Here is a 28,000-nt window from a genome sequence, read left to right as displayed (position 1 = left end):
AAAATCAAGTTTCAGTACAGTTGTGAAACACACTCACTATTGTATCTTTCTGAGGTGAGATGAGTTTGGAGAACCCTTCAACTGAATGTTCATTCATTCATTCATTTTTACACATATTTAATTCTACTATAGGGTCTTGGGCTAGAGTCTAGATCCCAGCTGCATTGACGGCAAAGGTAGGAATCAGCCATTACACTTAAGCACTTTCTCACTTCCTGGTCTTATAGAGTGCATGGCTGTCCAAGTCATCGGGATCCTGTTCCTTGTACTTTAAGTCATTCCTACATAAGCTGGCTTCAGATAATCAGATAATTCATCTTGTCTAAAATTAAGCTTTTATAACAACACATTTTACTTTATATAGTGTCTTTCTATTTCATATACCTGACAAGTAGAAAGAAAAGGAATTATAGTTTACATATTGTTAATTGTATGAAGTCAAGTTGATTTACAAGTGCTGCTTATTGTGACAACAAACTTTTGCTTTAGAATCTGACCTCCTATCCATTGGCACCACACTGCTTGCCATGTATTCTAGGACAGTGGTTCTCAGGTTTAGTCCTGGTGGCTTCCTGTGGCTGCAGGGTTTTGTCCCAAACAACTTTTGCTTTTAATTGGATTGCTACTTTATTTAAGCAATATGTTAATTTTTGGTGAAAAAGCTGGGATTGCCGATTTTTTTGTTCAAATTTAGCTATCATCTGTTGTAGCATTGGAGATAATTGGTTGTCCTTTTTATCTTGATTTTTAATACTTTCATTAGCATATTGATTTTCAGTTTGCTTTTCTAGGTGTTCAATGCAAGAGTCAATCTCATAAGACAGCTTACAAGGAAAAGGAGCAACATCTTGAAGAGTGGTGTGCTTATAATAACCAGGACCTTAACGCCACAAAAACTAACAAGATTGTTGTGGACTTCCATAGGTCTAGCAAAAATCGAGTATTCTGCCCTCCAAATGCATGGGGAGGAAGTAGAAATGGTAGAAAGCTTTTAATTCCTAGGTGTTTACATCACACAGGACCTTAAGTGGTAGATAAACATCACTCACCAAGTGAAGAGGGCCCAGAAGAGATTAAATATTTCTGTACAAAGTAAAAAAAAATCATCTCCCTCATCAGTTAGTGGTAAATTTCTGTTGTGTCACCACGGAGAGTGTCCTGTGCTACTGCTGTACAGTGTAGTAAGCCAGCTGCACTGCGACAGACAAGAAAGAATTACAACTTGTGGTGAAGATGGCTCAGTGAGTAGAGGATATTTACACTGGCCGACTTCAAAAGAAGGCCAGTGGGTATATTAAAGATTCAACACATCTTGCACATTACATCACATAGGCAGGCAGTGTGTTGTAGTGGTTAAGGCTTTGGACTTCAAGCCCTGAGATTGTGGGTTCAAATCCTGCAAATTGACTCTGTAACCATGAACAAGTCACTTAAGCTCCCTGTACTCCAACTGGAAAACCAAAAGAAATATACCTAATTGAATCATAAATGGTGCAAGTCGTCTTGGATAAAGGCTTCACCCAAATAAGTAAATGTAAACTTTGATTGTTCGCCCCCCTTCCATTTGAAAAAAGATATAGGTCAATTAAAACCAAAACAAATAGATTCAGGAACAATTTCTATCCAAGAGCTCTCACCTCTGAAACCTCTCCACTACTCAAGATTAATAAAAAAGATTGACAGTTGTGTAGAATACCTTTTTTCAAATTTTATCTACTTATATATGTATTTTAATTTATATATATCATTACTTTCCCATGTCTGTGTGGGGTTTCCTCCGGGTGCTCCAGTTTCCTCCCACAGTCCAAAGACGTGCAGGTTAGGTGCATTGGCGATCCTAAATTGTCCCTAATGTGTGCGAGTGTGTGTGCCCTGTGATGGCCTGGCGCCCTGCCCTGGGTTTGTTCCTGCCTTGTGCCCTGTGTTGGCTGGGATTGGCTCCAGCAAACCCCCGTGACCCTGTGTTAGAATATAGCAGGTTGGACAATGACTGACTGACATTACTTTGCTGCCTTAGAGAAAGCGAAAAACAAAATTTAGCTTTAATTACAATAAAAATTATCTATCTATCTATCTATCTATCTATCTATCTATCTATCTATCTATCTATCTATCTATCTATCTATCTATCTATCTATCTATCTATCTATCTATCTATCTATCTATCTATCTATCTATCTATCTATCTATCTATCTATCTATCTATCTATCTATCTATCTATCTATCCCTTATTTACTAATGAGCACATTAGCATGTCAGACACGGAAGTAATTACAGCCTTTCAGCATTCAATGTTTCTTCTAGTGTATTCTCTACTCATCATTAATTGTTAATATTAAGATACAATTAAGGATAAACACTTCCCAGAAAATAGCGAATCAGTTGGAGAATGACAAAATAAAATTAAGCTATGGCTAACATTCATATATTTCAAAATTTCTTCTTAATGCAGGTGTAATACTACTGTGTTCTTTGTAGAAGTAAACCCCCTCCCAAATTGTTAAGCTAACTGGAACAAAAATGTGTAGCCACCAATATCTGATTGGACTGAATTTGAGAACCATTGTCCTAATGTATTTTACTGACCTTGTTTGTGCCCTTTTTGCTCCAAAAGGGAACAAGCTTTCCACACCATCAAAATAATGGCTGATGAGTGAGAACATGTATTTAGAGATAACTTTAACTTATGAAAAACAATGCAACCAGCTAACTAACAAATACATCAATAAATGTTGGACAAAGTAGCCAATAAGGTAAATGTCCACCATAGGAGAACCTCTTGAAGGAAGAAAAAAAAATAAAGCCCAGAGGAATCCAGCATATGGAAACATAATGATCAATATACTGTATATATAGTATAAATCAAACACTGTGAAGATGAACTCCACTCATGATATAATTTGCACAATTCATATAACAGCTAGTGCAGCTAGCAGTATACAATTATTTAAATTGTAAGAACACAAAAATGACTCTGGAAAAGATTATCATGGAGCTATAAATGCAAATTACACAGCATTGTATTTATTTATGACAAAACAAAACATAACACATATAGTCATCACAATATCGATGAAACACAATTTATGTTTATTTGTTCTTTAAGCATAGCTTTGTTTTTCAAGTTACACCTGGAGCACTCCTTGGTGCAGCTTAAAAGGAGCTCACTGCCTTCGTTCCATCAGTCAGAGTTGGGAGGAAGGGGGACAAAGCTTTCCAGGAGGAGTGGAGGTAGAAAGAAAGAAAGATAGAAAGAAAAAGAAAGTGCTGTGTACTTTGTTTACTTTGTACTACTGTGCTGACCAGGTATGAAACTAAAGAAAAGAGCTGGTGCACCCTCTGCATGCACACCAACAAGGGATAAAGCCAACTGAAACTGTATTAAATTTATACCATCACTTATGTGATGTCATCAGCACAATGCATAAGGTCAGTTGACACCTAAGTAATATTGCATACATAGTAAAAAGACGTAATGAGTTGCCATGATGAAATTCACACACGTTGGATCAGCCTGTGATTTAAATTTTTGATTTTCGGTGTGATGTTGAGTCCAGCCCTCAGTGGGTTGCTGATTTTGGTTTTTATTTTTTGTTCTTAACAAACTGCACACTATTATTTAGTAAAGATTTTCCACTTGAATATTTCATACATTGAGATGTGTGATTTAAGTGTTACCTTAATTGCTTTGAGCAGTGTATATCATGTAGCTTAAAAAGAAGCAGAAGAAAAGTAAAACAAAATGAAAAACTAATTAACTAAACAGAAAGTGGTGCATGAATTTGTTTTCATAGTAGAGGTATGCAATCAATCCCTTTGTATAAAATTTCCTTAAAATAATGTTGACTTTCAGCAGCTGAAGGGATAACAAACTAGATCTAAATGATTTTAATATACTAGTATGAAGTGGAACTTACTGGTTTTCCAGAATTATCATTGAAATAGATTTTTGAAGAACCAACAAAGATGGTAAGGTGCTTCATGCAGATAATGCCGCTTTCGTAACAATCTTGGTTCTCCGCTGTTACAGAGACTTCTGTTCCATTATTGCTCTGAAAAATAAATAAGCTACAGTGAACTGTCTAGCAATTAAAAAAAGTGAAAGTGCATCATTTATAGAAAGTTTAATTTCCTGGTTTTTTTCGTATATGTTGACAATATGCAGTCTGCACATGCTTTTATCATTGTGACCTCAGAAAAGTCTTTCAACACATGGATGGTTGAAAATGACAAAAAAATCATTTGTTATAAATAAAATTATTTTACTTACTTTACCTAGGGAATAACAGTGACAACACTGAGCACAAGACAGTACTCAGACATGGCATGGACACCAGGTCAGTATAGGACAGTTATAAAAATACATCCATATAGGTCCGATTTAGATTTGCTAATAACCCTAACCAAACTTTTGAATGTGGAAGGACACTATAGTACCAAGTGAAAATCCATGCATACATGAGCAGAATGGGAAAAACCTACAAAGAAAGTGACAGGATCAGTATTCAAAAACCATCTTCCTAAAAGTGTAATTACTAACAGAGGAAAAAAGAGTAACATCCATTTGTTTACAGATACCGCATTGTGGAGAGCTAGAGTGCTATTCTTGCAAAAGTTAACAGTGAAAGCAAAAGTAACTTTGAGTAAGGATGCCAGTCATCACAAAGAGCACTTGCATACACCCACTTACTATTGTCACCATTTACTCTACCATTTCACCATTTGGTGGCTGCGGCAATGCACTGTAATCAACACATGCTCCCAACCTATCTCTCTCTTTCTTTTATGTACCAGAAAACTGGAGTACCCAGATAAGAGCCACAGGGAGAACTTGTAAAAGCTACACCAAGCCAATGCTCCCTAGATGTGTGAGACAAGAGTTCTAATCATTTAATCAACAGTTCCTTCAAAGAAACCCTGTATCATCCATCCTTCCAACATTTGAACCCTGTTCATTTAGTTCAAACCACTGGAGGCCTGTCTAGGTATTTTCAGTTTGTTTGGAGTAACAATGATAATTTTGAAAAGTATGTACATATACAGGCATTGATACTTTTTATATTGATATTATTTTTTTAAATGTCCAGTTAGATATTCTAATTTACTTTAACATTTTAAATCCATACCTGGACAGATCCTACACTATTGTGCCAATAACCTCTAAAACAACAAAGACAATAATACAGTTTGTAATAGATTGTGATTTATCAGATCCATGGAGATTCTTAAATTCAGATGGAACATAATATCATTTCTTTCCAGTACATCATAGTTAATCAGAATTGATTATTTCTTCATCAATAATAATTTATTGCATACTACCAAATCTTGCAAGTACGACTGCATTGTTATCTTCAATCACATTCCTCTTATGTTGGAACTTGAATCATTATGCCCAACACACTCATCTCGCAACTTGCAACCTAACCTTCTTACTTTAGCAGAGGTGAATGTTATAGAATTCATCTATACATACTTTAGCAAGCATAGCAGTAAAGCAGCTACAAAAATAAACTGCCACACACACACATCTATTTCTTCTTCAATTTTAATCATAACCTAATACACAATAGCACAAAGTTTTTCCTCAGTTCAACCAGCAGATGGCACTAGAAAATCACATTTCACTTCAAAACTCTCCCTACTTTTGCTACCAACCTGCTCCTCCAGGATTGCTTGAGCACAATGCAGGAACTAGCCTATTTATTAACTGTTAGTGTTAACCCAGCTGTTCAAAGTAAATACGTGCAAGTAGGTTTAACATACATCACAAGTAAATTGATGGAGTATTATTAAACAGTCAACATGACTTAAATAGGGAAGAAGTAAAAGCATATGACCAAACAGGTCCATAAATTATTTATCTGGATTTTCAGAAACCATTTGCTATGGTATCACATGTGGGTTTGATCATTAAACTAACAGAAGTGGGAATTGATTGGTGTAAAACTGGCTTAAACACGGGTAAAAAGGGTCTTTTCCAGAATTAGGCTAAGGTAAAATTGGCGTTCCTCCATGATCAATGCTGGGGACATTACTCTTTGTATAAGTGTATTAAAAATAAGCTGGTTAAGTCTGTAGATGATATCAAGCTAAGTGGAATGGTAGATAGGCTACTGTCAGCAGAATAATTACAGAGGTTTTTCAACAGCATACAGGTTTGGGCATATTTGTGGCAGATGAAATTTTAAAGTCAGTAAATGTAAGTTATTACAAATAGGAAGTAAAAATGTTAGACTTAAATACACAATGGGAGGTTTAAAACTTCAAAATGCACCTTATGAGAAGGACTTAGCAATCATAGTGGACTTGTCAATATCTACATCAAACAGTGTACAGAAGTCTTTAAAAAGGCTAATATGATTTTACTGTAGGTTATATACTGTAGTATGATGTGTAGAGTACAAGGTAAGGGTAGTTATGTGGAGCTTGAAATGCCTTAGGCTGGAATTGCATCATCTTCAGTAATTATTTCTGCTTCTGGGGGTGATGGCCACTGCATTTGCATATAAAGATGAAGTCAAGCCATCATTCATACAACCTTTTCATGGTAAGTCTTCCTGGTTGCATTTGGCAAAAGGAAAATACCCAGTCTCACTAAATGATATCAATACTTTTCCCTGGCTAGCTGTATCTCCAGATGTGTATCCTATAGACCATGTGTACTGGGATGCCACTTATTGTCTACTCCGTACACTCCAAAGTCCCTTGTCTTCTGAGAGAAGCATTTAGACGATGTTTCGTTGACTGAATGGCATGACACATAGCCAGCATACCCAGTTGTGTAATTTTTTTACAAAGAACTGTATTATTTTGGGAGGGGGGAGAAGGGAAAGAGAGCAGGTTACTATGTATCTATTCTTTTTACCCTGACAATGATAATGATATGAAATTAGTGATAAAGCTAAATTCTGAAATATCACACTACTTTTACTTAAGATTACAAAATGTTCCCAAACATTCCAAAGAAGTATTTATTTGACCAGCCATTGAACTTTGTAAGTGGGAAGGTCAAAGGCCTCAATCATGTTCTAAAAACAAAAAAGTTCCCAATTCACAAGCATAAAGACTAAGATGGTTTTTTTGCAAGAGACTGACTAAATAAGTAAGGATCAGTCTGAACTGCAAAAAGACTGAATTGGCCTATTTCAAACCAGTTATATAAAGAAAATCAGAGGTGTAGGAATTTTAATACTTAAGGCAGTCCTGTTTGTAGCATCAGACAAATTTGTAGTATCCAACCCTAAAAGGCACTATGATGATAAATATGTACACACCCAACGTGGATGATAAAAAATTTATCCAAAACGTACTAACATCCATTTCCAATATAAGCACTCATAAAATTATAATGGCTGGAGATTTTAATTGTGTTTTAAATCCAGACCTGGATAGATCTTCAACTACAGTGGTGATAACTTCTAACACCACAAAGACAATCCCACAGTTTGTAATAGGTTGTGATTTATTGAATCCATGGAGATTCTTAAATTCAGATTAAACAGAATATTACTTCTTCTTGCCATACATCACAGCTACTCAAGAACTGATTATTTTGTTCATCGATAATTTATTCCCTCTATCAAATTTTATAAGTACAACTCCATTGTTATCTCCAATCACGCTCCTCTTGTAGCCTGAATCTTTATGCCCTACACACTGATGTTGTAACTTCTGTCTTAATTCCATTACATTACCAGATGTGAACTTTACAGAATTCATCTCCAGATAAATTGATTATTTTTACAGACTAACTCATCTTCAGAGGCTTCTGCAGGACATCTTCCGCAAACTTTTAAGGTGTTTTTAGGAGAACACATTATTTCATATCTTTATCATAAAAATAAATTATGACAACAAACAAAAAAAACTGAACAACTTATCTTTGAATTGTGACATCATTATTATGAACATGGGGAGAAGGCTAATAAGATTTTAGCTCAACAAATCCACAAGCAGGAAGTCCTCAACATAATAACAGAAATTACCAACGCAACTGGAGATAAAAGACCATAAACTATATCTTACACATTTAGGAAGTACTGTATATAACTGTACTATATACTCCTTATATTCCACTCAGTTTAAAGACAATGTGGCATAATCTAAGGATTTTTTTTAACATAATACACATATGGCAGCTTAATATTTTTAGTGCAGAAGAACTTGACATACTCAGATATGCTGGATGCTATAAACCTACTCCAAAGTGGGAAAGTAGCAGGCCCTGATGGTTACCCAGTGGAATGTCATAAACATTTTCCACTAAGTTTCCTCCACTTTTATTAATAACATTCATAAAAGTTAGTGCAAATAAAATTTTACCTCAGACTTTTCAGTAAGCATTATCATTTTTCCAAAGAAAATTAAGGACTTGCTACAATGTTTCATTTTATTTCTATAGGGCCTTTCCCATACTCAAGGCGCTTGTCAAAATCTCAGAAAGAATAGCAAGGTATATGTCATTTTCTGCATAGTACACTAAAACAGATAAATACAGGATATGCAAAGCATTAAACAGAATAAAAGACAATAAACCAGAGTAAAAAACTAAATTCAATACTAGAAGAAAAGCCTGAACAAATAACATAATTATCCTGACCATCTGGACAGAGAAGTAAACTGAAAGAAGGGGTAGAATGTCATATCAAGTTAAAAGCCTTCTTGAACAAATTAATTTTAAGTTGTTTTTAAAAGAATGAATGGAGTCAGCTGATCTGATTAATTAAGGGAGGTCATTCCAAAGTCTGGGCGCTTTACAGCTGAAGACCTCATCATCCATAGAGTGCAGGTTAGTGTGGGGCACAACAAGATTGCCAGAATCAGAGGACCTTAGCAGGCGAAACAGGAGCATAACGTGATAGAGAAGAACACTGATGTAGTCCGGTGCAAGGCCATTTAAAACTTTGCAGGTCAATAATAGAATTTTATATTCAATCCAGTAAGACAGAGGAAGCCAGTGAAGGAGAAGCAGGATGGATGTGATGTGCTAACTGTTGCTGGTATGTATAAGGACTCTAGCAGGAAAGTTTTGGATCAACTGGAGCTGTGATATAAGATCTGAATAATGATGTTACGATTTTAAACTAAAAGGACAGAGAAAGTGATTCCTTCTGTAATATCACTGGACCAAACCAGATTAATTAAAGGCAGAAACTTAGCCTCAAACCTTCAGTGTCTGTTTAAAGTATTTTACTCAATCACTAAAACTAACACACCAGAGAGCATATTATCTTTGGACGCAGAAAATACCATTGATGGAGTAGAATGGGACTATATGTTCACCACACTGCAAAAACTCAAGTTTAGCCCAAATATAGTAGCCTCAGTTTGTATTTGTTATGCTAGTACCAAACCCAAAATGCAAGACGAATACCGAAAGTAAACACATCGAACAAGAATCAGAAAAGTCAGAGAAACTGATTAATTTGCAAACAAGAATTGTGTTTGGAATCCATTATATTGGATGAGGAAAAGTTCCCTAGAGCCTTTAAACCTTTTAACCTGTCACATCATTACCTGAGGGTCATGACATTGGAGGACATGCTCCTTACAATGCAGGATATTATACTAATGACAGGGGCATGACCAGACAATTTGAAAAAACAAAATGGTGCCCAAACCAGCCCAGAAAATTTTCACAACAATAAAAGAATAACAAAAAATTGTGAAAGCTGAGTTCATAATCGAGATCAGTGACCAAAGAAAAAAAAAAAAACAAAACAAGTAAACATCACATTTAAATATAAAAATCTTTCTGAACTTAATTTTGGTAACAGCATGGAAAAAAATCAAATGACATGTTGAGATGGTCCAACCTCCATCTCACCTTATCAGAGAAATTCAATACCTTTTAAGATGAATATCCTTCCTAACCTTCTATATCTATTTCAGAACCTTTTTCACCCTTAATACCCACTTTTTATTTACTCTTTAGAAAACATTATGAGAACTGTATATAGATATTGTTTTGGCACCTTATGGACAATTACACTGAAAATTTAAATTTACAGCAACACAATTTCTCCAATATTTTAAATTAGAAAATTTGTTTCAGGAGAACTGCCCGCTTTTCCACATCTCCTACCCATTTTATTCTGAAGGCAATATTGTTCAATCTCGAAAACTCCATACAGCATTTCAAAAATATATAAAAAAAAAAAACCTCAATGATCCTAGGGTGTGTTGGGAAATGGACCTTTCAAGTGAAAACTCAGAAAAGGAGCAGATGTCAGCTATGCATAGAATACACTCTAGCTCTACAGTATATGTGCCAAACACTCAACTTAAATTTTTTTTATCAATCATACTTATCTTGTTCAAAATTGTCCAAAATTTACCCAGGGCAAGATACAGTTTATAAGTATTATAAGTATAAATTATAATTTACCAGTATTGCTAACTTTGGAGTTTTACTCTGTCCTAATGTTCTCCATACATGACCTTGTTGTAGACTAATAAATCACTACTTTGGATTTTATATTGTCATGTTGTAATTGAATGTCAACTGCTGTGTACCCTAGTTGTCATGCAAATTACATTATTACTTCTAAGTTAAACAAGTAATAGAGTATACAAAAGATTGCTATTTAATAAAATTGTACATAACTTTTATACAAATGTTTTCAAAAATATAGGTGTATAGGCAAGCTAATTCACAAAACATAAGTAGGGCAGAATACTGTATATACTGTATGTTTTCAGATACCGAAAGAAGATTATTGGTCGGCAGCATTTTACTGCTAAAATCTCAGGTTTATGTAGCGATAGTTGTTATATGTTACATGTTAGATTTTTATTGTTGTTGTTATTACCTATAAACAACAAATGTATAATTAAATTGTAATAGTGAAGCTACAAATCTAAGGTTTTGAGTCCATTCTGACACTTGGTAACTCATAACTGGGATTACACTGGTTTGATAAAGTAATTTTATGTTGTTTTATCATTCAGAGTACAGTACAGTAAGATTTTCCAGTTCATACCATGATTTGCTTCATTTTTTGAATTTTTACTTTTTTTATTTGTTCTATTCAGGTTAGATTCTAGTCAAAATATAATTAAAAAAATAGTAGAGTTTATTGTATGACTTGAGTATAGTATTTTGCACATTTTTTTTCAAGCTGTTCTTTTTGTATGTACATACTGATATCCACTCTATCCTGGCAAAAGGATCTGTACAAAGTTATATGGCTCGGCACAGACATTCTTAGAGATCAGTTTGATCCTTTGGGAGCTACTGGCCTTTAAAGTCAACTGTTAACTGAAAACAAGAGGCTGCTGTGTTCTTTATTAATGAAATGATTTTTAAGTTTATGTACAAACCAACACAAAACAAAGTACACAAATGATATTATCAAGCCATTCTACAGTAACATAAAAGTAGAAAAATAAAAATAAAAGAATTATTTTAAATTTTCCTTTCTTGAAAAAATAAAGCACTTCTGAGAGCGTCGTTAAGAAAGTGAAAAAGGCTTCGAGCCTGACTTTTAGGTCTGGGAAAAAAGAAGCACTAAAGTGATTGGAACAATTTCGCCTTTGTTGGCTATTTTGACTTGCCCTGTTTATGCAATGGATTTGACATTTCATTGGATTACATTACAACAATCCAGTTCTAATTAAAAATGCCTCTGATTTTCCCAAGATTAGGGCTTTGAAAACGTACGCATATCTGTTTTCGAGAGATTCAATCCACTGTCCTGAAGGTTGCTTTGTGGCAAAAAGAGAAATACACATAAGACTGGAAACCCCTTATTGGTGCTTTGAATTTATGGGACTGGCACTCCATTGAAAGTAGAAAGGCTTTACTTCTAAATATCAGTTGCTGGGCAGTTTTCAAATATTTTCATAAGAAAAAAAAAATATTGAAAATCAACCTGATCTTGCACTGTGCCTTACACTGCACTAAAAACTAATTTGTATAAAAATGTATTTGAAATATACTGAAAAATATAATCAATATAATTTATACACAATATTATTGCACTGCTTTAAAGAAACTCAATTAATAGGTTAAAAAGGTAAAATGGATTTACAGTATCACTGAGTTATCCAAACCTGATATAGTGTATAATTTAATCAAAGGCAACACCAATAATAAATAAATATTTTAACTTGAAACTTGAATCTGCCTGTGGAAATGTTTAGTTGTATTTAACTGTTGTGTCTGTATTCATTGAGTGTACTAGGACTTTACATAATGGAGATCAACCTTGTCCATAACCTGCATAGCTCATACAGTGAAGCTGGGGAGATAACAGCTGGTAAATCTGAGGTTGAGAAGAACTCTAAAGTCAGAGTTGAATGGATGTCCTTCATTAGGACATTAAGATTATTCTTATTTAATTTTAATTTATTTTTATTTTCTTGAAACATTTTCTTTGACATCTTGTCAAAATGACACTTTGTATAAAAATGTGCTTTTGAAATAAATATTGTTGTCCTGGGTAGAGGCAAAACAGTCCAAGACAGACCAGTATGGAGACTTCTAGTACAGGCCCTACGCTGAGATCAGAATGAAATAGAATGAATGAATAAATGAATGAAATTTAAATTACAAATTATGTGCAGGTTATTTGTAGCAATGCGGAAACAAATTCAAATACATAAAGGGTAGCCTTTCTGTCATCAAATTAAATTAATCTACTTGAATAAAATACTAGTTTGAGCTTAATATAAGTCAGAATACTTTCTATTTAAAAGGAAATTACTTGATTTGCAGGTGCTGACAGAAAACTAAAATGTTATGTAATTGATCACATGCGCCAGGCTTTCCTGATACTACACATATTGTTTTCAAGCCATCTCATGATCCTCATGAAGATCAGACGTATTGAATAAAAAAAGAATTGGACTGAATGACAGATTTGCTCAGGCACCATCAATGTGAAATTAGAGTATTGCTAAGCCTCAGTCTTCATGAATTTCCATAGAATGTCAGTGGTTTTCAGGATGGGACTTCTGCTTGGATAGTCATAGCATTTTATTTACTTAGTTGGAAGTCACTCTGGTGTTGAATTTACTGTATGGCTAGTGATGTTACCATATTGGAATGAGAATCGTTTCTCCATTTGTCAGCCTCACAGTATCTATATCTTTGAATGGCTGCAGAAATTATGTTTTCGGCAGATGTTTTTTCATCTTGTCCTGTAGAGCTCTCTGTCTGTCAGGGTTCTTATTAACTTATTGGTTACATGTACTGCTTCAAATCTTCTTGCTCAGGTGTTCAGTTTAGGAGAGTAATTTTCTACATGAAGAGTCTGGATAAGTCTCCATTCTTCCATTTCCCTAATGAAAGACTTGGCTATGGTCCAGCACCCTAGACCTCCTGACATTTCTATCACAGGTTGCTGTCTGGTCTTCAGTGTAAATATTGTGATCCTACACTTCCTGACATGTGGGATCTTACATCGGTCTATTTCTTCTGAAATCATGTCCACCAACCAGAGGGTAACTTCATAAAGGAAATTGACTTTGAATTGTCATAGCAGTGGGTGGTAAATATTTAGCAAATCAAGGCGATTCAGTTGTGTGTTTGTGTTTTTAATCAAAATGCAGACTTGTCCTGCAATTCTTCCACTGGATCAGCTTCTTAATTTACCTTTTTACAGTAGTGTGACAAATTACAAATTGACCAAGACAAGATTGCCTTAATTAGAGGAGTACATACAAACCTTACATAATGAGGGAAAATCTACCCACTGCACTACCCCAGCTTGAGCATATTAGAGTGATTTGAGTGGATATCTTACTAAAATGCACATAAAACTGTCTTTTAGTTTTAAACATATAATGCTACAAAATGTCAAAAAATTCCAAAGGTGGTAAATACTTGTTGAACACATTGGAGCTTTTATTAGTTGTTTAAACAAATAGGTTGGGCTATTTATTGCTCTTGCAGTCTATTTCTTATTGTGGTCCCCGGCCGGGATGCCCAGGAGGACGTGAGGAGGGCTTGTGCCTCCTCCAGACCGCAAGGGGGCGTCCGTCCTAGTTCTGTTGGGGGCCACGGGTGGAGGGCTTGGAAGCCCAGCCCTGTAGGGACCCGTGGCTACCGCCAGGCGGCGCCCCAGTGCCTAATTATTCCGGGAGCCCGGCACTTCCGCCACACCAGGAAGTGCTGGGGGGAAGACTTTATGTGGCGCCCGGAGAGCTGCCAGGAAGACAGCCGACACTTCCGCCACGCTGGGGCGTGGCTAAGGAGGGAGTGCCGGGAACACCTGCGGCTCATCCGGGAGCGTTATTTAAGGGGCCGCCTCCCTCCAGTCAGCGGTGGAAGTCAGGAGGCAGAAGGACTGAGCTGGAGAGAAAGGACGGGAGGCGGCCAGGAAGGCATAGAGACTGTGGACCTGGACATTGGGGAAATCGGTGCAAGAAGGCACTGGGGGTGCACGTGAGCATAAAAACTGTACATAGTGTAAATAAACGGTGTGATGGGTGAAAACATGTTGTCCGTCTGTCTGTGCCAGGTCCAGCGTTCACATTATGTGACAACAACAAAACATCATACTATTATAAAAAAAACAGCATTATATTGTTCTTTAAAAAGTTCACCTTTGAAAGACCTCAAAGAACCCATATTAAAACTGTCATACTATTTAGAAATTTAAAATGTGTTCTTGGATAATGTGTGGCTCTGTGGTGTCCATATTACTCCCAGTCACACTCTACCAGCTGCTGTGTGCTGTGTATGTAAAGCAATCCAATTGCAGTTCCAATTTGTTGTTTAAAGAAAAACAGAAGAGAAGGAGGAGGAGGAGTCAGACTGTTTCATAAAAGGTGCTTTTGTGAAACATTAATAACTGTTTTTATCTCCTGCGGCTTATAAAAGAAACCACACACTGCTCCAATTACATAAGTCAAAATTAATCTCTCAATTTAAAAGACATTTAAATGAAATAGTCACAGAGATGATTATTTCTGCTCAGATACTCATTTCTTGACTAAGAGCTTAAGTGAAAAGAAAGCCCACATTATTTTTCTTTCATTAAATAAAGTTCAGACTCTAAAATCTTGATAAATCATGGATTACTCATTTTGGTGTTCATTTTATGGTTCTGATGAAACAGAGACTTAACTAATGGTATTTTTAGGAATGAACTTCACTTTCTAAAAGTTAATTAATTACAGAAAGATAAAGAGATTCCTTGGAGAATTCTGAAAACTTTGTGCTCAGGACCAAAAATGCCCAGTTCAATTTGGCTTGTAAGATATTCTTTTAGTCTAAGCATACACTTAGTTTCTTTACTCTGCATGGCATCTGTTTTGCTTTTCCCCTTGTTATGTAGTGTGATTGTGTATGTGATTCAAACCCTGGAAACTGGATCTATGACAGCTTTTAAGACATAAGCTAACCTTTAATTGTAATGTTGCAAATTTTGTTACACATTGCCTGTAGACAGAGAACACATTAACCTAAAGTCCTAAATATTTTACAGATTTTTCTCAATATTAAATTGATGTTGTATTTATCTTGAAGTCACAATATCCTGGACACAATATGCTTTCCAGCCTATCCCTATGAATAATAGCTATTTTGTTAAACAAGAGAAAAGTATTTCTTATGCTTATGGATTATGCAAATGTTACACAATGTTTCACATTATTAACTGTGAAAACTGCAGAATTGTATTATATTGTGAATTAGCAGACAAAAAATAAAATTTAAAAAATGACTACAAATTACTGAAAAGCAAAACTGTTTTCACATGTCTAATAAAAAAGATACAAAATCTACTTCAAAGGTCAGATGCATACCAATCCCAACACAATGTTACCAATGCAAAAACAAAGGATGTTTTCTTAATTGTCTGCAAGGTTGTCCAGTTAATTTCTTTCATCATAAAATAAAAGTAAATCAAAGTTTGCCAAAACCAGCAAAGATTCCCACTGCTGTTGACACATACATACAGATACCCATCGTGCACTTAATATCATGTGTGGCCTGCAAACACCAAAATATAAACAAAGACAAAAAACACAGAAACAGATATTCAAATTAACCAAAAGAATCACACAGTCACTTTAAGTAGCAGACAGCTGTTCATGGAAAGAGCAATCTTATAGGGTGTTAGAATTAAAAATATTCATATAGTAACTTTGTATGGCTCTCCAAAACATCTACTGTACCGCACTTCACTGCACAACCATAAGAAAAAGTATGTACTTTGATTTACAACTCCACAGAAAGCTGGTATTCTCTTTTAAAATGCAGTCAGTCATTGCAATTTATAAAATTCAGTCTATTTTAAATTGAAAAAAAGGAATTACTGGCTGTAATTACTAATGTTAACTGTTATCTGTTAAAAGATAAATGCCACTTGTTAGAGGAATATAATAATGGGGAAAGATATTTATAAAAAAGGGGCTGCTTTACTTTAGAGCTCCTGATTCTCTTCCCCGGCCTTAGGCTTTCTAATGGACAAGTTCATATTTACATATACTGTACATGGATCTACCTTGCTAGGTCAAGTAACCAACATTTGTGTTATTACCACTTGGAGCATAAACACAAAACACAAGTGAGCCATATGCAAGTAAAAAAAACTATTAATGCAACATGCCAGTGATACCATAAATCACATATACAGAACCATATATGTCTGATTTGACCAAACTGGCAGTCAAATATCTGCTATGCAGCATTAATTAACGGTTACCAAGATTTTCTCCATTATTCATCCCTCTAATCAGAGAGAAGTATTTTGTAGTGTTGGTATATCATATAGTAATTCTAAATTATAATAAACAATACTTGTTTTCTTTAATTTTACTGTTCTACTGTTCATCTTCATTTAGTTTTATATTTCAAAATTAAATGACACAGGAGTTTAAAATGTCTTTCGCATTCTTCACATTCTTGGCCAATTTGTCAAAAATGGAAAGAAAAAAACAGTAATTAGGATTCATACAGATGGTAACATATCAAATTTAACTTTATCATTTTGAGTACAGCCAAATTACGAAGAAGTGAAAGACATCAATAATAAAAATCTTAAAATTGGTCTAGAATAAAAGAACTGGGCTGCCTTGCCAGTGTAATATTGGAAATCATAAATTCCAGGAAAGGCCCTTTCATGAAATTCAGAAAGAAAATTATGAAGTCTGGTGACAGATTTGAATTATGCATCTTATGCAGTTGGTTTGAATTTCCTGAACAGCTGAAAGACTTAGTTCATTGGCAGCATTGCTCCTCTACTGCATATAGCACAGTGATCTTTGTACAATTTAACAGTTAGCTAATGTAAAAACAAAACTACAGTTTTTTCACAGTAACTATGATCTTAAAAATGAATAATGGAATGTAGCCTCAAAACCTATATGAAAAAACATAAAGTTAAATATAGCATTGGCTGTAAATTTGTATTCCTTAATATCACTACTGCAGCTCTTGCCGGAATTCTGTGTTAAGAAAGACTAAGATACTGTAAGCATATTGAAAAGAAAAGGATTTGACAAATACAGGTCGGTCATTTAGTCCAACAGATCTTGGGTGTTCCTAAGGTTGTATCTTCTACCACACTATTTGGTAATTTGTTTTAGTACAGAAATAACTTTAATATACTGTATGTGAGAGATTTACAGCATTATAGCTCGTTGTATGCCCCCATGTCCAATTAGTACCCATTTACTTTAAACTCCTTCAATCTTTCCTCATTCACTGCAGCCCTTGAAACAGCCAAGCAGTTATCACCTGTACTTTCTCTAGTGTTCTATTGTCCTTTAAAAATGGTCATCAAAACTATACACAGTACTAAATTGAAAAATAAGTCATTGCATATTCTTTATATGGCAGAGTGGTGGCTGTTAGGCTAGGGATCTGCACTGGCAATCGGAAGGTTGCCGGTTCAAATCCAACAAATGCCAAAGGGGGATCTGCTTTATTGGGCCCTTGAGCAAGGCCCTTAACCTGCAATTGCTGAGCACTTTGAGTAGTGAGAAAAGTGCTATATAAATGCAAAAAATTATTATTATATGGTGTCCCTTGACTTGTACTGCATGCCCTATTTGTACTGTATAACCTTATTATCTTACTTGCCTTTAAGTCCTTTTCTATAAACTGAGTTTTGGGCAGCAATGAGTCCATTAGGCCACCAAAGTCTTTCTTCTTTTTGGGTCTGAACATACAGTATCATCTAATGTACGGTATAAAGCTGAATGTGTGTTTGTGTGTGTATTTTACCAATATGCAAATTCACACTGTTGAACCTGTCAACACCAAAGTTTGCACAGGTTCCCCATTTGTGCAGGTGAACATCATAGGTTATGTTTCTTTGCAAAATTCAGTTGCTGCTCACACTCTGGGCAGTGCTGGGTATCAGTAATTCTGTTTGTCTGATATTCAAATCCATATTGTTGAACACATTTTACATAGTTCCCCCGTTTTTACAGGATAACACCATTGGCCTTGTGACATTCTGAGATTTAGTTAGTGTTCCTATATTTTCTTTCCAGGGTTTACTTTTCTAATCATCATTTATTTATTTTTTCCCAGATCTTCAGTCTGGAAATACTGCATGCACTGTCATATTGCTTCACTTAGCTGTCTAGTTTGAATAAAACTAGAGTAAAAATAGAACACAGCATTAGTGCCCTCTAAAAAATATGCTATGCACTAATTGTTTATTGGTCTTGGGAACTGGATAGGGATGGATGGAAAATGCAGTTTTTGAGTTAATGCTATTGAGTTTAAGCAGCTTGTCAACATTTTATTAATCTCTAGCTTGCACAATGTGGCCCATATGTGACTATGTGGGTGTTAACCTGGTATTAGTTTCATTTTTCTATAACCATATCCTTTTGTAAAATACGCTTGCTTTGTTTAACTGACTGATTTCCTTTTAAATTCCTGGTCTGAGCAGTACCCCTTTAACATTTACCCACAACTGATCTCTCAACAGTGCTTGAAAAGTCCCGAAAGTTATAGTAAAAAATATTGTAGTACAGAACAGAAAGTCGCCTTAGAGGAATGTTCTGTACAACAAGGATATTATTACCTATTCTCCATTTTTATGGCAGCATGGTCAAGAACTAACTCACTGGACTTTAAACACTGTGCTGTCATTATAGAAAATATTTTTTATTTAAACAAGTGTATTACTTATGTGGTCACGTATTATTGGACAGACAGGAAACCTGAGTTTCTAAGAAAAAAAATATGAATGCTTACAAAGTCAGAACTCTGAGTCAGACAATTCAGATAAAACAATGCTGCTTGTATACTCTGAGTTGCGACATGTCGCTGACCTTTCACATCAGTCAACTGTATAAAATAGAAAACATAACCTGGTCAGGCAGAAATGTCATCTTTGTGTTCAAATTGCATTTGGAGAGAAGCAATACACCTTTAATATTTTCAGTTTGCTCTTTATTTTCATGAAAAAATATACTTTATCTTTATTTACCTTTTTTGTAGACAATGTAAAGACAGAAACCTCACATTTCTCAATTTCAGGAAAGACCTGAAGAGGGTAAGTGAAAAATCACAGTCCAGCACTCCAAAAACTCCATTAGCATGTGAATGTAGCTTTACTACTCTGTACTGGTCAGACATCATACCCTGAGATGGTGCTTATTATAGAAAATGGCAATATACTGTAAAGTAAACATTGTTTTTTGATTTCAGAAATGTAGAACAATGCATCCACTTCAAGTTTCTTTAGTGACAATCAATAGCAATTTTTTTTCAGAACTCAACAGTTGATATTTCATTGTCACACAGACACTAAGCTGCAAACTTTACTTGAATAAAACAATTAAATTTTAAAATATGATTCATATTTTGTATGACACCTACCACAATGTACAGAATTAGCTAGAGTTACATTTTCATTGTAATTTTGCCCCACATTAAGCATCCTTATCCTCTAGGACTCACATACTTTATATCTGCATGACCACAGAAGAACATTCAGTTTATCATAACTTACAAATGCTAATGTTGTATGCCAAAATGTTACTGGTGTGTGCGGCTATCACTACCTTATAAAAGGCCTTATGGCTAAGGTATTCTATAATATATAAAATAGCATCCTCAAAAAACTTTGAGTTACTGGATAGTGTGACAAGTTGCTGAAACAAAAAGCAACATATTGTCTGAAAGGTGATTTTGTTTTTATTATCTCCTAAAATATTTCAGCATAATAAGTGTATGTGTTGGGGAGGGGGAGGATAAGTTGTCATCAAGGGTTTCTGAATTTTCCCTTGTTATTGTTGATATAATTTTTTAGATAGATAGATAGATAGATAGATAGATAGATAGATAGATAGATAGATAGATAGATAGATAGATAGATAGATAGATAGATAGATAGATAGATAGATAGATAGATATGAATGCCACTACATAATTGATAAGACAGGTGGATAGATCGATATATAGATAGTGCTTTATTTATCCAAAGGGGAAATGCAATCTCTTTGTAATAAACTTTAGCCATTTTATCACTTTTTCAATCACATAACTGTTGTTTCCTTCTTCTTTAACTGAACAGGGTTTATTTTCTTTAATAAAGGTAATTATTAGGAAATTGCCTGTGTAGAAACACAGTTGTGGATCTATTTTAAATTAAGATTTTATTGCCTTATTTGGACAGAGACAACTTTTTTCTCATTTTGGTTCTGTACATTACCATAAGAATTTTAAATGAAACAACTCAGATGCAGTTGAAGTGCAGACTTTCAGCTTTAATTCAGTGGGTTGAACAAAAGATTGCATAAAAATGTGAGGCAACTAAAGCATTTTTTAACACAATCCCTTTATTTCAGGGGCTCAAAAGTAATTGGACAAATTAAATAACTGGAAATAAAATGTTAATTTCTAATACTTGGTTGAAAACCCTTTGCTGGCAATGACAGCCTGAAGTCTTGAACTCATGGACATCACCAGATGCTGGGTTTCCTCCTTTTTAATGCTCTGCCAGGCCTTTACTGCAGAGGCTTTCAGTTGCTGTTTGTTTGTGGGCCTTTCTGTCCAAAGTTTAGTCTTCAACAAGTGAAATGCATGCTAAATTGGGTTAGGATCAGGTGACTGACTTCGCCGTTCAAGAATTTTCCACTTCTTTGCTTTACTAAACTCCTGAGTTGCTTTGGCTGTATGTTTTGGGTCATTGTTCATCTGTATCATGAAACGCCGCCCAATCAATTTGACTGCATTTAGCTGGATTTGAGCAGACAGTATGTCTCTGAACACCTCAGAATTCATTCGGCTGCTTCTGTCCTGTGTCACATCATCAATAAACACTAGTGTCCCAGTGCCACTGGCAGCCATGCACGCCCAAGCCATCACACTGCCTCTACTGTGTTTTACAGATGATGTGGTATGCTTTGGATAATGAGCTGTTCCACGCCTTCTCCATACTTTTTTCTTGCCATCATTCTGGTAGAGGTTGATCTTGGTTTCATCTGTCCAAAGAATGTTTTTCCAGAACTGTGCTGGCTTTTTTAGATGTTCTTTAGCAAAGTCCAATCTAGCCTTTCTATTCTTGAGGCTTATGAGTGGCTTGCACCTTGCAGTGCACCCTCTGTATTTACTTTCATGCAGTCTTCTCTTTATGAAAGACTTTGATATCGATATGCCTACCCTCTGGAGAGTGTTGTTCACTTGGTTGGCTGTTGTGAAGGGGTTTCTCTTCACCATGGAAATGATTCTGCGATCATCCACCACTGTTGTCTTCTGTGGACGTCCAGGTCTTCTTGTATTGCTGAGTTCACCAGTGCTTGCTTTCTTTCTCAGGATGTTACCAAACTGTGGATTTTGCCACTCGTAATATTGTAGCAATTTCTCAGATGGGTTTTTTCTGTTTTTGCAGCTTAAGGATGGCTTCTTTCACCTGCATGGAGAGTTCCTTTGACCACATGTTGTCTGTTCACAGCAAAATCTTCCACATGCAAGCACCACACCTCAAATCAACTCCAGACCTTTTATCTGCTTAACTGATAATGACATACCGACGGACTTGCCCACACCTGCCCATGAAATAGCCTTTGAGTCAATTGTCCAATTACTTTTGTGCCCCTGAAATAAAGGGATTCTGTTAAAAAATGCTTTAGTTGCCTCACATTTTTATGCAATCGTTTTGCTCAACCCACTGAATTAAAGCTGAAAGTCTGCACTTCAACTGCATCTGAGTTATTTAATTTAAAATTCATTGTGGTAATGTACAGACCCAAAATTAGAAAAAAGTTGTCTCTGTCCAAATATTTATGAACCTAACTGTATATACATAAGGTTTTTTAATGCAATGAATTAACAAGGTAAGGGGCTTTGAAATATATTACTATTTATTACCATCTGTAGATGCCAGTTTTGCTCTTTGCTGTTGACATGTTATAAAAATAAATATATAATGATAACATATAAATATTATTTGTACATAACATAAACTTGTCTAATTTAAACCAGCCAGAAATACTTTCTAAAAAGGGTTTCGGGATTTACCAAGATGTCAATATCCATTTATATTGAACAGTTCTACTGCTTTTTAATAACTAAGCACAATAAAGAGGACCAGCTTTTTAACTACTGAGAGGCAAATGGGCATTGTGCAATTCATTTTAAAATAATAAAGTGAAATACAAAAATGTTACTCTGACTACAGAACAGACTTGTATTATAATGTTACTGGTATCCATAATTAAATAAAAATCTGAGAAAACATAAAACAAAATATATTTAATTGCTACATAGTTTTAATCATTATTTATGATTTGGAACTCTTCTATAATAAACATTTAGGATTATCTGTAGGCAGGACAGGAATCCGCACTAATCTAAAGAAACATTTCCAAGTAGTATATTTTTAATAGCATGGCTATATAACACAATTGTGGTGCCATTTTTGGCACTTGATAATGCTTAAAAGGGATTTAACAGAACTACAATCCACAGTGAAATGACCTGACAAAATATACTCTGCTGATAAAAGGCAAACACAATGAGCTCATTCAGTGTAACAACTTTTATTCTGAGGCTTTCAAAGCTACATGTTAGAGAGAAATCAATAGCTGGAGGAGTTCAACATTTGAGTACCAAGAACCAACCAATGCAAAGAAACAAATCATAGCTGTTTTGTACAGCAGTTCTCATTATAGCAACATCCAATATAGTTTTCAGTATAGTGCTTGCTTTGAAAATGTCTCCTCAGTAGTTTTTGGAGTACACTGGCTTCACTATCAAATATAAAATTATTTTCCTACTGTGCTAACTTAAAATGCTATAATTTCTAACTTCATAGGTTACCTGTTATTGTGGAATTATCATTGATCAACCTGACAGATAGCTGTGATCCTCTCTAACTTGTGCTCACTATTGTATTCTGTTATCAAGTTTATTAGAATTATATTATTATTTATACTGTAAACTACTTAGTCATAGTAATCTCTCTGAAATGTGTTACATTAAACAATGAGTAATTGATAATTAAGATATACAAGGAAAGCCATTTTGAATACACAGCAACACTAGCAGTTTGAAGCATCACTATATCAACAGCTTGAATGCCGCTCTTAAAACCACTAGTTCAAAGATTAGTGAGTGTAAGAAGGCCATGGTATGTCATAGGACTGTAAAAAAAGGTTCTACATGTATTATTAAGTTTAAAACAAGAAAAATTATCAAAAACAATTACTTAAACTTGAAAAAGCATCTCAAGATCTAACCAGACAAAATCAATACTTCTGACACTAAGATTTATCTAAATCATAAGTACTTGATGAAGGAGTGGTGGCTCTGAGGCTAGGGATCTGCACTGGCAATCAGATGGTTGCTGGTTCAAATCCTGTAAATGCCAATAGGGACTCTGTTCTGTTGGGCCCTTGAGCAAGGCTCTTAACCTGCAATTGCTGAGCGCTTTGAGTAGTATATGAATAAAATTAACTTCAATTCCACTAATTTAATCCCTGCTTTCTCTCTGATTATCAAAGAGTCAATGCTTAAACGCTGTTCTGCCAGCAAACAATACAAACAGACAGAAATTAAAGAACCAGAAAATGAACAAGAAGAGGTTGAACCTCAAAGAGGTTGTGACCATGAGGAAAAAGTTCTGGAACCTAACTAAGGAGCTTGACAACTCATAGTCTTCACAATATTGTAATCATAAAAAATACAAAGGAGACTTCTTTAACGAACACTATAATACTAGAATCCAACAAGCTTGGACAGTGAAGACTCCTAAGAGACCAGCTTTGAAACCACTGCGTTGATGACAAGGTTTGGTGTGACTTCCAGGTACATGTCCTTGGCAACTCCCAGCTGTGTTTTAGCAACCACACCACAAAATGGGACAGGCGCAAAAATCAAAACAGCATTACAAGTAATAACAAAGATAAAGACATTCATTTTTTTAACTTCACAAAATGACTTTTAAAAATCAATCTATGCTCCCCCACATATTCTCTGACATACAAAACATAGTTTGCCATTGAAGCTAACACAAACAAATGTTTTACTTTAACAAAAAAATTAGAAGAAGAGCCAATTCATGACATGGCATGTATTCACAACAGGGCAATTTGACATCTTCAGTACATTTGAATTCATGACTGAATCTACAGAGGCAGTGAGGACACTGAAAGAAACCTGCCTATAAACTAAACTACTCTATGCAAAAGGCATGGCAGCCTTAGTCTATCTTAAAACCCAGACATTGCAAGATTCCAGTGTTACAAACTGCACCACATATACTGGTGTTTCAAGTACGTGTTTAAATTGTTCAAGATAATTAATATAAAAAACAGTTGTGACATAATAAAAGGTTATTCACAAAGAATCAATTTATTATAATTTGATTAATGATCACTAGTATAGAAAAAAAAAGTAGTGTAGTGAATCTTCATAGAAGAACACTTTATCACATAGCACAGTCACTATTTTAAAATGTTAGCAATTTAAGCATTTATAGAATATTTATTGAAGTGTCATTTAACAATTTTTATATCTTTAATTGCTATATTCAAATATGGGGAGAAAATTGATATTTAAAAAGGTTAAAAAATAAAACTTTTCAGAATGGAACTGTTTAAGCTGTAACCCATTTAACTGTACCTTTATTAGGTAAACCTGGCAGTCACTGACATAGTCATATTCCAAGCCATCAAAGGTGTGATAATGACGGTCACTGTATACCGTACAAACCGCTGGACAGGGATAATGAGTACAGTTAAAAAATCCTCGCTGACAAACACTGTAAAAATGAAACAGGATAAAAATTAATTTAACAATTTCCCAATACATGGTAGGAATAAACAACTTTCTTGGAACTCAGCTAATCTAAGTAATACTTAAATGTAATAAAGATGACAAGCTCCTTACTGTTACATGAAGTTTTAGGGTAGTCCGTCAAACTCAAGCTTTGTGGAATGGTGTATCAGAAATTGAATCAATGGTCACAGGTTAGCTGCCCAATAAAATAATTTAATACCAGAAACACCTGGATAGAGCAAGTTGGTTATCGTAGGCAAATAAATTAAACTTTCTAATATGTGGACTCAGATATCTCATATTTGCCATCTTGTTGTTCATATTGATGGTATCCACGATTAGAAGGTCCCAAGATGAAACTAAACTTGGGGTCTGGGGAGGTTCAGAGATAGACAATACAAATGTCTCAAATGTTTAAAGGTGACATTTACACTTTCATATACATTAAGATAGTAGGTTCCAATCCCAGTCCTGAGGACTTGCTGTGATCGGAGGATTTTGTTTCAAAGAATTTTCCAATCATCAGTTATGTTTCTTCAAATTGATCTCATTGTTTTATTAGCTCATCTTTTTTTCTTCTCTTATTTTGCAATTAAAAAAAGAATTGTGTGAGATTTACATTCAAACAAAATTTAGAAATACTGATATTTTTGCCAAAGTTTTAAGTTCTTAACTCTCTTTTGTAATTTTTCTATTAGTTCACATATTTCTGTAGAGTTTGCTCCCTTAATTGCATTGTAATAATTAAAATGAACAACTATTGGAGTAGACAGGGTGGCAAACAACACTGAATAATTAGCTGCAGCTCCTTCAGAGTCAGACCTACTAGCATAATCATTAGGAAATAGCAGTTTAAATAACTTGAACAGATACAAATTATGATGAGGATGAATATGTCAAAAACCAAGAAATATATTACACATAATCCATGCTATATTCAAATATAATTTATAGATGAGATGAGAATGTATTATCATATGCACAGTAAATAGTCACTCACTCACTGATGTAAACAATGAGAAATTTAAAACGTTTTAACTCTCTCCACCCCTGCCTCACCAATGTACTTTGATGAATGCTTCTCCTTCCTTTTCCACCCATAATCATCCCCCTTGCTTTACTAACAATTAGAAAATGTTTTCCTGTAATCACATTACTGTTCACTCCTGTAGGAAGTCTCATTTCTCCCAGTTATCACTCTGACTGTAGTATCACCATGATAACTTATGAACACAGGTATAAAGCAGGAGGCTTAGAAAACAGCCCTGATAGGTTGTTGTATTAAAATCCCATATGTTAGGATAATGATTCCCAATTTTGACTACCTGAGGTGTGCCTGTTAAAAAGTCTAGAACCCAATTACAGATGGTGGATGGCATACCAAAAGTAAGGATTCGGTCTGTCCGTTTTAATGGTACTACTCTATCAAATGCAAGGCTGTAATCAATAAATTCCATGATAACATAACCATCCTTGTTCTTAAGCTGAGAGAACTACATGCATGGCAATATTGACCAAATCCTCTGTGGGCCTATTTGCTCTATAGGGAACTGAAGGAGGTATATAGTGACTGATATGATGCACTGGATGTAAGTCATGACCAGTCTTTCACCACATTAGGGAATAAGTTCTCCAATGTATGCACACTGCAGGGGACATCAAACAGACTATGTGTCTTTTCAGAAATATCTCTGACCCAAAGAGGAGGGTGTCAGTTGCTGCACATGGCAGTGCTAACTGATCTTGCAGTATGAGGTTATATAAAACAATAGGCTAACTAGCAAGGCAGAAAGGCAGCCAGTTGAGGCGGTAGAGGCGTTGGGGGGTATGTAATGCTAAGAACAGGACAAAGAGGAAGTCACACAAGGTCAATTAGAGTTACGACCAGAATTTAACTTTTTTTAATTTATTTCTCTCACACTGTAATCATTACAATACAGTACTTCTGCTTCCTATAATGCACTTTAGCTAAATGTGTTTGTTTAATGTTCCTTAAATTAATTTAAGAGTCAGTTGAGTATGAATATTATAAAGCAACCTGTGATATTGATATCGTTGCCCCCAAGTATCAATGGCTAGTTATAAAAGTTAGTTTTGGAAGAATGCTGTGTAGGAAGGCTGCCTTATTTTTTATTAAAACAGTTCAGACCAATGGGAAATTTTAAAATGGTTGGATAGAAGAGTTCATGATGGATCACTTCTTTTTCTCAAAACTTTCTGAAACTAATAGCATACCTTCTAAGCTAATGCACAAAGCTCATAATATAAACATGGCATCATTAAATACCTTTTACAGCAAACATTAACATTACAATTTCAAATTAATGACTCCTTTCTAATATACATATTATTACCTTGCACAGACAGATTAGCCACTTTGAATAACATACCATTTGTAGCAAGCAGTGGATACCACCTCTCCAGGCAAGTAATCCTGTCCCATCCAAGCACAAGGACAATTTTCAGGGAAGTAGCATTCTTGTTTGTGTCTCACCAACCTTCAAAGAAAGCAATACAGAAGACAGATTATTTTAAGCATCTGGAGAATGTAGTGACTTGGATTATTGTACGTACTTTACAATTTGACAGGGAGCTGTGCAAGACTTTGCATATTCTAGCCTAAAGTATTGTAACCAGGACCATCACACTGTAGCTGATGGTCCTCATTGTGTGTGTCTTGGACAAAGGACAGTGACACTGTGGTGGGACTCTCTTTGTGGATAAAAGTACAGGATAATAAGTCATTAATCTGTGCTCCCTACACTGCTGTTCTGGAAGGATAATATGTCTTCTGAAAATAG

The 28,000-nt window shown here is 35.0% G+C and overlaps 1 protein-coding gene across 1 annotated transcript in view; it reads right to left on the bottom strand.

The window, feature by feature from the left end:
• Positions 1-28,000, bottom strand: part of otogl (otogelin-like) — a 224,147-nt gene that overhangs the window by 115,573 nt on the left and 80,574 nt on the right. Inside the window, exons 19-21 of the mRNA XM_039762177.1 lie at positions 27,590-27,697; positions 25,044-25,182; positions 3,919-4,053 (exon numbers count right to left, since the gene is read on the bottom strand). Of these exons, the coding sequence (XP_039618111.1) occupies positions 3,919-4,053; positions 25,044-25,182; positions 27,590-27,697 (382 nt within the window). The remainder of the gene's footprint in view (positions 1-3,918; positions 4,054-25,043; positions 25,183-27,589; positions 27,698-28,000) is intronic.

The sequence above is a fragment of the Polypterus senegalus genome, chromosome 8 (assembly GCF_016835505.1).
Source record: "Polypterus senegalus isolate Bchr_013 chromosome 8, ASM1683550v1, whole genome shotgun sequence".
In the NCBI taxonomy this organism is placed as follows: domain Eukaryota; kingdom Metazoa; phylum Chordata; class Cladistia; order Polypteriformes; family Polypteridae; genus Polypterus; species Polypterus senegalus.
This window is presented reverse-complemented; position numbering and strand designations above follow the sequence as displayed.